The sequence below is a fragment of the Anopheles aquasalis genome, chromosome 2 (genome assembly GCF_943734665.1).
Source record: "Anopheles aquasalis chromosome 2, idAnoAquaMG_Q_19, whole genome shotgun sequence".
NCBI lineage: Eukaryota > Metazoa > Arthropoda > Insecta > Diptera > Culicidae > Anopheles > Anopheles aquasalis.
Window position 1 is genome coordinate 30960001 of NC_064877.1, and position 10000 is coordinate 30970000.

At 49.1% G+C, this 10000-nt stretch overlaps 1 protein-coding gene across 6 annotated transcripts in view; it reads left to right on the forward strand.

The window, feature by feature from the left end:
• The window catches only part of LOC126569763 (papilin), a 58891-nt gene that overhangs the window by 33126 nt on the left and 15765 nt on the right, over window positions 1-10000 (forward strand). For all 6 annotated transcript variants that reach the window (XM_050227089.1, XM_050227092.1, XM_050227091.1 and 3 more), the window contains exon 3: window positions 7273-7414. In XM_050227089.1, coding sequence (XP_050083046.1) covers window positions 7407-7414 — 8 coding nt within the window. In that variant the 5' untranslated portion in view covers window positions 7273-7406. The remainder of the gene's footprint in view (window positions 1-7272; window positions 7415-10000) is intronic.

Consider the following 10000-nt stretch of genomic DNA (forward strand, 5'->3'; position numbering starts at 1 on the left):
ACCATATCGGGACATTTCTCGAGTGTTTGATGGGGCGTTTTTCGACGAAAAAACACAAACAATTGGTCAACCGATTTACAGCGATTGTGTCTCGGGTAGAGTGTCCACCAAAGGTCAACCTTTTACAACCACCCGTTTACTGAACTGGGTTTGAGCCTTCACCCCTGGTATAAAGGGGCATCCAGCACGGGCATTCATGTAACGTCTGCGTCTGCCTGTCATCCATTCAGCATGGTCCAGGGAGCGTCAGCACCGGGGAATGGTGATAGTGAAATGATATGCACCATTCTCGCATGTTGTTTGAAGTGTTGCGCGAAGGATACCACCTGTGAACCCGAACCCAGCGAGCGCCCTTTCACCCTGGAACTGCCTTAACGCTCGACGACATCATTAAGCAAACTATGCTAATAGCATGTTTCATCCAAGAAGCATCCAGCACAGCAGGTCGGGGGATACGAATTCCGTCTTCGCTGTACACCAGCAGGCGATGTGTAACGCTAGGATACCGTTTACAGTACCTGCCGCACGTGACACATCAAACAGTATATCGCGTACCCGTGGCGCCCACAGGGAACGTGGCCAGAGGAGGAGAGTTTGAAGCACGCTACGGTGAGCGTAACACAGTAAATATTACTGTGAATTATAACGTAAACAAACATCTTCCCCTTTACTGGCGTACTGGCGACGATACGATGCCGAGATGCGAACGAGCGCGGTACCGCGTCTTCACGTTGCCGCTTCAATCAAGTCCAGTTCATGGTCGCTGCCACCGCAGTAGCAGCATCCTGAACGGAAGGATGACTAACCAGTGATTTTGGGAAGAGAGATTGCTGCGCTATCCTGCACGCTGATAGCAAATTAGCAAGATACACGTGTTGCACAGCTATCGATCGACCAGCTTGTGGATTGAACCGCGGTTGCCACCGTAACGAATTATGCTTGCTGTCGTTGAACGACGATGAAGTAGCCCCAAAGTAAGCCGGAGCGGTAGTTTTGGTAGCATGCAGCATAATTGTGGTCGATGATGATGATGATGATGATGATGGACAGTGACTGTGGCACGTGCATTCGCTGGCTTCGCTTCGTCGGCATCGTCTACGAAGTTGGGCTGATGTGAAGGAGTAGCTGCTCGATGTTTATGTAGGCGGCAAAAACAACTTCCCCCCCCCCCCCCGCCCCCCCACTGCCGGCTGTCTCGACTCGTTGTGCTGGTGCATGTTTACCGGGAAGCCGTGCAGTCAAGTGGAAGAACAAACAGAACAAATGACACCGAGTCGCCGGACGCGTGCTGGTCGAATCTTACGTACATCTTCCTCGATTTACTCCTTCTGCTGTTGCTGCAGCTACTAACCAGTTAACCCTGAGAGCAGAGGCGAGAGAGAGAGAGAGGGAGAGAGCGAGCACTACACGGTTCATGGTGCATTAAATGGTTTAAATTCGAATTTCACGTCATAATGAGCATGAAATATGCAACAACAAAAACCAAAACAGAGGCAAAAAAAGAAGCGTAGCTTCGGTAATTGAAGCACCTGGTCTATCCAGATATGATTCTCCTTTCTACGATCGTCCCTAATCAATCGCTCAAGGACACAGGTCATGGTGGCATGAAGTATTGATTAGGAGACTGAAACCCAAGGGCACTCGTAATTGGCGATACGGAAAGGGGAGCTGTGGGATTCATGCAGCAGGGCAACAATGTGCTGGATGGTGCTTCAACGAGAAGCATCTCAAATCGAGTGAGAAGCTGAAAAGATTTCCCTTAAATAAACGTGAAGCCCTCGATGGGAAGGTCTCTCGGAGGCGGAAGGGAGTGAGACGGTGTGAGGTCGGAGCGTCACTGTTGATGGATCCACATAAATGATTCGGTTACAGGGCAGCTCGCGGCCTGGGCCGCTGCTTAATGTTTTCTTCACCCCGTGGCCACGCCACGTTTTCTTTTTTTTTTAGATTCAAAAATAACACACATCAAACACACCCCTGGCTGTCGGGTTCCTGTGCCAAGAAGCCAGCCAGAAGATCGATAGATCAACGTGAGAGTGTGTGATGCGCGTTTCCGCGGTCGGCATCCCGAAACCAAACTCCTATCATCAGCATGATTCGGTGGCCATCCTCTTCCCGGTCCAGGAGATCACCGGTTGTCGGTTCGAACATTGGTTTTCCGAGTTTTTCCCGTGCTGGAGAGGTGAAAGGGCAGTGAGCCGGAACGCGAACGCTGCGAGGGTGTGTACAGTTGACGCGCCCGGGAGCTAGAACGGCGTGACAATGAGTTTCGGTTTGGCTCCTGGTGCTAGAAACCATCGATCCTGTGGCCTGGTGAAGGCTTTATCAGCTTCAAACACCAAGCAAACCGTTCCCGGGGGTAGGCTCTCTCGGTTTTCCTCTTATTCCCTCTGTTCCCTGCACTGCTGCACTGTCAGCGACGTCACATTGCGACCGCTTAGCATTAGTGAGCCATAAATCATCGGCCGCGAAACCCGAGAACCCGAGAAGTGTATCCAGCGCTGGGCCGAATCTATGGGTCCCTCAGTGTGTCCCACGGGTTTTCCCACGTTCTCCGAACCTACCGCCACCGTTCTGTGGTTGTGCCGGTGCCGAGAAAGTGTCTCATCGACACTTGAATTTCGGGGCGTTTTTTTTTCATCTCTTTCTTCATGTTCTCTTCAGCGAAGAAGCATTCGTTCCGTGGTACCATCGGACAGAGAGCATGCTGCTGCTCGTTCTGTTGCGCCCAACCAAGTGGCATCGAATTGATGGTCCCCAGCCGTCCCGACCGTAGAACCGTACTGTCTGTGGCAAGTGCCAAGGTTGCGCCGAAGAAGAAAGAAGAAGAAGAAGAAGAAAACCCGGTGCATAACGACAGAACATACGTCATGTAAGGGCCATGCACTTGAAATTTAATTACTTTTTATGCTCTATAAAACATAACAAACTGTCGTGTCTGTGCTCGTCGTCGCTGGACACCAGGGCGCAAGAACTTTGTGCTGGGCATGCCGGGGTAAAACGGATTTCTGAAATGAAAAGCTCCGGAAAAAAGGTTAACTAGAAGGAACGTGCGAGGTGATACCGGGCAAACCAGTTGGCAATCGTATTGTTTTCACTGGCTTCGCTGGAAGGAAGAGCGGGGTTATTTTGTTGGAAAATCGCGAATCACAACCCACACCTGACGTTGCGCTGCGGACAGCCCGCGTGTTTGGTGGAATAAATTGTCAAGCAATCATGGGACGGATTTATGGGCACCTGGAGCAACGCGCGAGCGCACACTGCTGCTGCTGCTGTTGCTGCTGCTGCTGCTGGTGCCACCGCTTTTGCAGTCTCTTTATCTTCAGTACTCTGTTTACCAGAGTTTCACCGGATTAAGCTGTGTGGGCGCGTATGAGCGGAAGAGAATCCACTCCGTCCATCCACCATGAATGCCAGGTTTCCATAGGAAACGAGCGTTTGATAAGTTAGAATCCCCGTGTTCTGATTGAGAGCGCCCCGGAGCGTTCCAAACAACAAACGGCAGCATACAAAACACTCATCGCGTACTGATTGCTAATAGCAGGAAACCCTGGGGGAGCAAATGCTTGACGGTGGTGCACTTTCTGGGAAGTAAAAGTCGCGAATAGATCGAAGACACGGTCGTCAATCTACTCAAGAAAAGTTGCCTCTCCTTCAGCTTCATGCGATCATCATGCGATGCGCACATTATGCATTCATTGTGTTGGAACTCAACTGCAACTTATCGAACGATTATTGTGTTCCTCGTCGGCGGCGGTGAGGTGAGGTGCTCCGGCATACCAAATCGATCATCGAGTGCAGATCGAGGCAGGCTGTGACCCTTTAGCGCGACCGGAGCCTCGAGCTACCGAGGAATGAAGACACCAACATGGCGTGTTTGTGGCAGTTTATTTTATTCTGCTACTTCGCCTTTCTCCACAAACTCCCTCTCTACTTCATCGTTGTATCGAACGGATTGCCGTGTTGTGGCGTCGTGCGAGGGTGCGCCACTGCTTTAAAATTCAAATCAAACTCATCGTTGATCGATGCACAAGCTTGATGCAGGGCACCCGGGATCCACTAGAAACTGGCCGGTGCTCGAGGAAGCAGGAGGTCCTTCTGGAGGAGTTCCATTGGCACAAAATAATAACGCAAAACGCTCCCGACAACGTTGACGACGACGACGACCAACGGGCTTGACAGCGATAATGATGACGGCTTTGCTTCGTTCCTGATAATGCTGATGTCGATGATGATGATGATGATGAAGATGGCCACATTTGTCGAAGCGAAAGAGCGGTGGTGGAACGGGGGTTGCAAATTGAATAAATAAGCACGTTTTGCGCATCCCCTGGTTCCTCCACCGGTTGCTCGGTAGCTCGGTGCTTGCGGGAATAGATTTATCAACGCGGGAAATGTCAATTACGCGACAGGGGGTGGGACGCCCCCGCTTCACGTGCTGACAGTTACGATGAGATCTCTCTATTCGATTCGCACCGAATGGTGGCCCCTTGACAGAACGTTAAAATCTATAATTACCAATGTCGGATGGCACAAGTGCCACTTGCAATCAATGTTTATGAACGGCCGTTTCTACAAATTCTCAAGCGGCAGACGGCATGTACCATAAATATTATTTACCTTCCACGCCAGGCACGACTCTTTGATCGAAGCTTTATTTATTGTGGGCTGGAGTATGATTTGTTGTTGTTGCTTGCTAGCTGCTCATCCACCACCACCACCACCACCACAGGGCATGCGCTGCGTTTGATTCAGCACCGGGTCTGTTGGCTCATCTGTAAGCTTTACGTTTTATTCCATTCACGATAATACGGCAGCGACTCTCGGGGGGCGCTCACTAAAGCTTCGACTTAAAACGATCCGCAACGAGCGGAGGATTTACGGATCCTCTCGGTGCTTTGTACTTTGTGTTCCGTGCCGCAAAATCCATGCTCTGCCATCGTCTCCCATATCGGCTGCATAATTTGTCGCACGCTTAACGACTATTTAGCCGCAGACTCTGGTGCTCTGGTCCGCTGATTAATGGATGGAAGTTGCTTCTCGTTTCGTTTTGGTTTTTTCCGTTTTGCTGTCGCGCACTGGCTGCTGGTGGCGAGCACTCGGACCGCATTGCCGCTACCAGGCTTCAAACACTGACCTGCGGCAACCGGCTCCGTGAAGAGGCGAGAGGCCTGCATCAAGCACCAAGCATCATCTCGATCATGTGTCGAGGCGCTTCACGTTTGTTGCTTGCCTTTCGCTTCTCTCCGTGGTGGCTCGATAAAATCGAATAAAAATCGCTTTGTCGTTAACATGGCATGGCGTACCATGACCGGCACGCTCACAGCACATGTTGACAAATAATTTGGCAACAACGAGGCGCCCCACAACCGATAGTTATTGGTGGCGCACTGGTTCGGATGGACAGTATCCTTCCTGCGAGTGCATGATGCTGCCAGAGCCAGCATACAGGCGGATTCTCCAACGTTCCGAGCGCGAAATGTTGCTCCCGAGGACATCCGTCTGGTCTGGAGCTATCGACCGGTGATCCCCGGAAGCGTAAAGGTTACACCAACACTCCAAGGTGAACGATGCTGCCGTTGATGCCGCTCCAATTAGTTGGTTCCATCTTCAGGCCGCCGCATTTGAACAAAAAGCGCGAGACTTTCGTTCAATTGCATCGCGTCAGGATCGTGACCTTATACTCTCCTGTAAGCCACACGTCACATGGGCAGCACGTGACGTCGAGGGGTAGGGGATTGCATCATGACATTTGCCGAAAACGAGTTTCTCGCGTCCGGGCGTCAGTCCTTGAGAACGCCCGCTCCGGTTTTAGTGAAAGGTGTGGCTACCCGGGGTTGCTCTACATTTGGTTGCTGGCCGGCACCGCCACCGCCCAGAAGGGGCTCCCCAAGGCTAACAACAGGAATGGAGGGAACCCTCTGGCGACCTTGAGTCCTGGTTGGGTGCCCGAAAAACCGGTACACCGGCGCACCACGGGACAGCTTCTGTTGCTACCGCGGTGAACACTGTGACCGTCCTGCTACTAAATCGAAACAGCTGCACCGCTGTTTGGCACACGGTTTGCTTCGTAAGTTCGCCAAAAAAGGGTGAGGGCGATGAACATGCGAAAAGATCTGGACCAGCTGTAACGCTGCGGGAGTATCGCTGTCAATGTCAACAGGTAGCATACTGACGCTGTTGGTGGTTTTTATTTGCATGTTATTAATTACGATACACTCAATACGAGCGGACAATATGGATCATTTCATATCCAACATTAATCATTAAACCTGACAGATCAATCTGTGATCCGAGCGTCGCGTTCGAAGAACGATTCAATCAGTGGCAATTCATTCCGATGGTGGATAAAACTCGCGATGGTGAAACCTTTCGAACAGGAAAATACGCTTTCGCATACGCTCTGTGTACACAGTCGGGCTATTCCGTTGATTTTACCAAAAAATGCTCGCCACACACCCGGTCGACCAGGGGAGATTGGAACTTTAAACTAAGCGGTGTTTGGTGGTTTTTCATCATTTCCTGTTTGTTTTCCCTCGAATTTTATCTCTTCTTTGGCTCGTGATGCTGCAGCAAATCCGTGCTCTGCACTCTCCTGATGTGAATCCTTTCGGTCGATGTGCAAGCAAGAGTTTTATATATGACTTTATCAACAGGCACTATATTTTGTGGTGTCGCGGAGGAGCTTTACGGTTCATGCTTTCCCCAAATCTACGAAGTACGGAAGGTGGACCTTGGTCGAGATGGTGTCTCTGCAGGGCCAATGCACCTTGAGCGAGAGAATTTCTTTCGCTTTTGCTTTCTTCTACTTTAGAGGTCGAAAGTGGCATCTCAACCACCTGCCTTCCTTCGAGCCACTCCGTTGACACTCGTGTTCAATCGCAAACCAAAAGACCGTAATTCCAGCTTTGATTCAATTATCCTAATCAAATGAGATCAGGATAGAGGTGTTCGTGCTGTGTGTGCCGGAAGGTAGACTGGAATGGACAAGTGCAGCTTTCAAGCGCCACATACATGTGGTTGACTCTCAAACACCGATTGCCACTGATTGGCCGCATCGGTTGTGAGTTGAAACTTGGGAATGTTTGGAGTCGATTTTGGTTATGGTTTTGGAACATTCAAGCTGGCTGCATTTTTTTACTGCATTTTTATTTAGATGTTTTAAGATAGCTCAAGACATTCTATTGGGATTTGCGTAATAACTTTATCTCTTATCAGGTTACGTTATCTGACTTACTAATCGGATCTTTCTTTACTTCATTTTTGTTACAGTTACCTGACTGCGTCATTCTCGAAGAAGTGCCCATCACCTAGATACATCTAGAGAAACACGTTTTCAACAGAAACAACGCGTGAACTACAACATTTTTATGGAATCAATCAACTATCGATAGTACTCGAGCAAGATGATGAGGTAAGTCAGCCTTTACCCCGGAAGAAGAAATGTTATCCATCTATCGTTCGGTCTTGTGCCATTTAATAGAACGAAAAACAATGCCCATTGTCATCGGACCTCCCGAAGAGCACAAGTAGAATCTACTATCCAACTGAAGCTGTACTCCCTCGACCTGGCTTGAACTTACATTTGAAATTTATCTGAAGAGACTTTAGTTCTTAGGAAAGGTTTAAGCTTTAAAGATGAATGGTTCATACTCGCTCTCCATTTTTTATGTAATCCAGAAAATGGAAGGAAATGATGCTTTCTTATCAATCTCAACCTTCCTGAATGTGACAGATGCAGCCAAAATGGAGAAACAGAATACTTGCAGCGCAGCATCGGTTTACAAAGATCAAAAGAAATCAGCTTCAGAAGTCACACGCCCGGTTTCGTTGGAAGTGGAACATTGTTGTTTACAAACTCTTTCACCCTTTGCTTCCCATCGCGTAGTGCGTACGTGGCACAGTACGCTTACACCGTCCGGATCGATAACGTATTATTAGCGGATTATTTATTTTGGCTTCACATTATTTATGTGCCTTACTTCCCGCACCCGTTAAAAAGCCAATGGGGTCCGGGCGAAGCGGAGTTTCAATTAATAATCCTTTTTCAATTTGCTGCTTCAGAACCGGATCTAGGTCAAGTACACATAACGGAGCACAGCGCATCGATCATCTTGTGTAGATAGTTTTTCGCAACAAACAGAAAAACAACGGATCGGTTGATGCATCGCTCTCGCTTCCGGTCTTTTGTTGCTTCTTCGCATGGACATTACGTTTATTGATCTTTGACCTAATGCTGCGAAGCCAAATTATATGCTTCGCGGTTGGTGTGAGGCATCTTTAATGAGGCGTTGCTTGAACGTGTGCACGAGCCTCGCACACTGAACGAACGATATTTTATGGGATGATTGCGGGGGGGAGGACACCTCGTTAGGATGAGCCGCGTGTGTAACCGTTGCGTGGCCACGCGAAATGAAATCCCTTTTCCAGCCATTCTTCCACCCATAAATGCATTAATTACAAACGTGTTTATCGCGAGCGCATCGCATGTTTATCATTTGTTGCACAATCAGCGGACAGAAAGATCGTACAGGCTGCACCGGTTATGTGCAGGTTTTGCATAATTCCAACGCACAAGCCGATCCGTCTAGCAAACATCATTAGGGCCTCCCAATTGGTGCACGGAGTTTGGGGTTTTTGTGCACGAAAAGCCCCCCGTTGTTGAGCAGCAATAGCATCAAACCAACGGATTTGCAGGGCAACAATATCATATCACTATCATTTCAGTGGGTTAGGGGCTCGGTGGGAGGATGGCCCACTGAAAGGGTCACGGTGGCATTGTTCCGCTCCGGTGAGCTATCCGATGCGCGTGTGCATGTCGGTGGATTTCTGAAGTTGTGTTTTTTCCCCTGTTCGTATCGATGATGTTCGTTGTTTAGACATTATTTTAAGCTTCAATGAACTGTAAAATTTCACCGGAAGCTGAATGCGATGGAATCGTGTTGATAATGATCCTGTAAGCTCTCCGGATCACCGTTGTGCTACATTCGAGCAGCATTTTATGTTGAGCTACACCACCCAGTAGTCGCGATTGTCCATCATAATGAAGTTCTGTTAATGATGTGAAGTAGTTACAAATAAACCTCGAATAAATAACCGAATCAAGAGCCCTGGTTTCCCCTGGTGAAGCGATGGATTTAGATTGTGCAATCTGTTCACTAGGCTCTCTAGAAATCATCGTGATACACACCACGACTGCCAGTCTCTGACACACTCATAAAACACCCCGAAGGCAACATACCATCCACCATCCTGGGCAGCTTCTGTAGCGCTTGTGATCAAAACAAGCTCCTCGCTGCCATCACCAGTGCAAAGTGCAAAGGGGTTGTTTGTAAGATTGTTTCAAACGAACCGGGAGTATGTTCGGCATCGGGCCCACCCCTGGAGGGGACCGTGCATTCCGGGAAAAACCTTGAATTGATTCAAGGGAAATTCTGCCATCTGCCGGCGAAGGTGTTTTGACTCAGTCAGGCACATCCCCACTGCAGACTAAATATTGCATCTCGATTCACGCGCTTCATCTCTATTTCACAGTCACAAGCCAAGCACAGACACATACTTTCCACAGGAATGGCGAGCAGGAAACAGCAGGCACGATACGAGCTTCACTCTGTCTTCTAATGTACCCTTCCTGTTTATTTTAAAACGTATAAACGAGTTCCATGCCATCAACATCAACCCCACGCACGCGGGCACACGGTAACAATCGAAAAAGTGAATTCCGGACAGATAGACCGGCTGACGCACGGCCCTAATCAAACTCCACCATTCCCAAGGACACCGACTTCGTATAGTCGAGCGATTAAAAGGTTTGCAACACTTGTTGCACTCACATCCTCCGACTTCCATTAATTTTCGCGCGATGGCTCTGTTTATGTTGAACGAATTATCGGTTGTGCAAGGAGGCCGGGATGGCCTCACACCAATCACAGCATCCCTAAAACGACCATCTCCCGACCTTCATGAAGTGAAACCGTGCATGGCGGACGGAGGCGCCAGT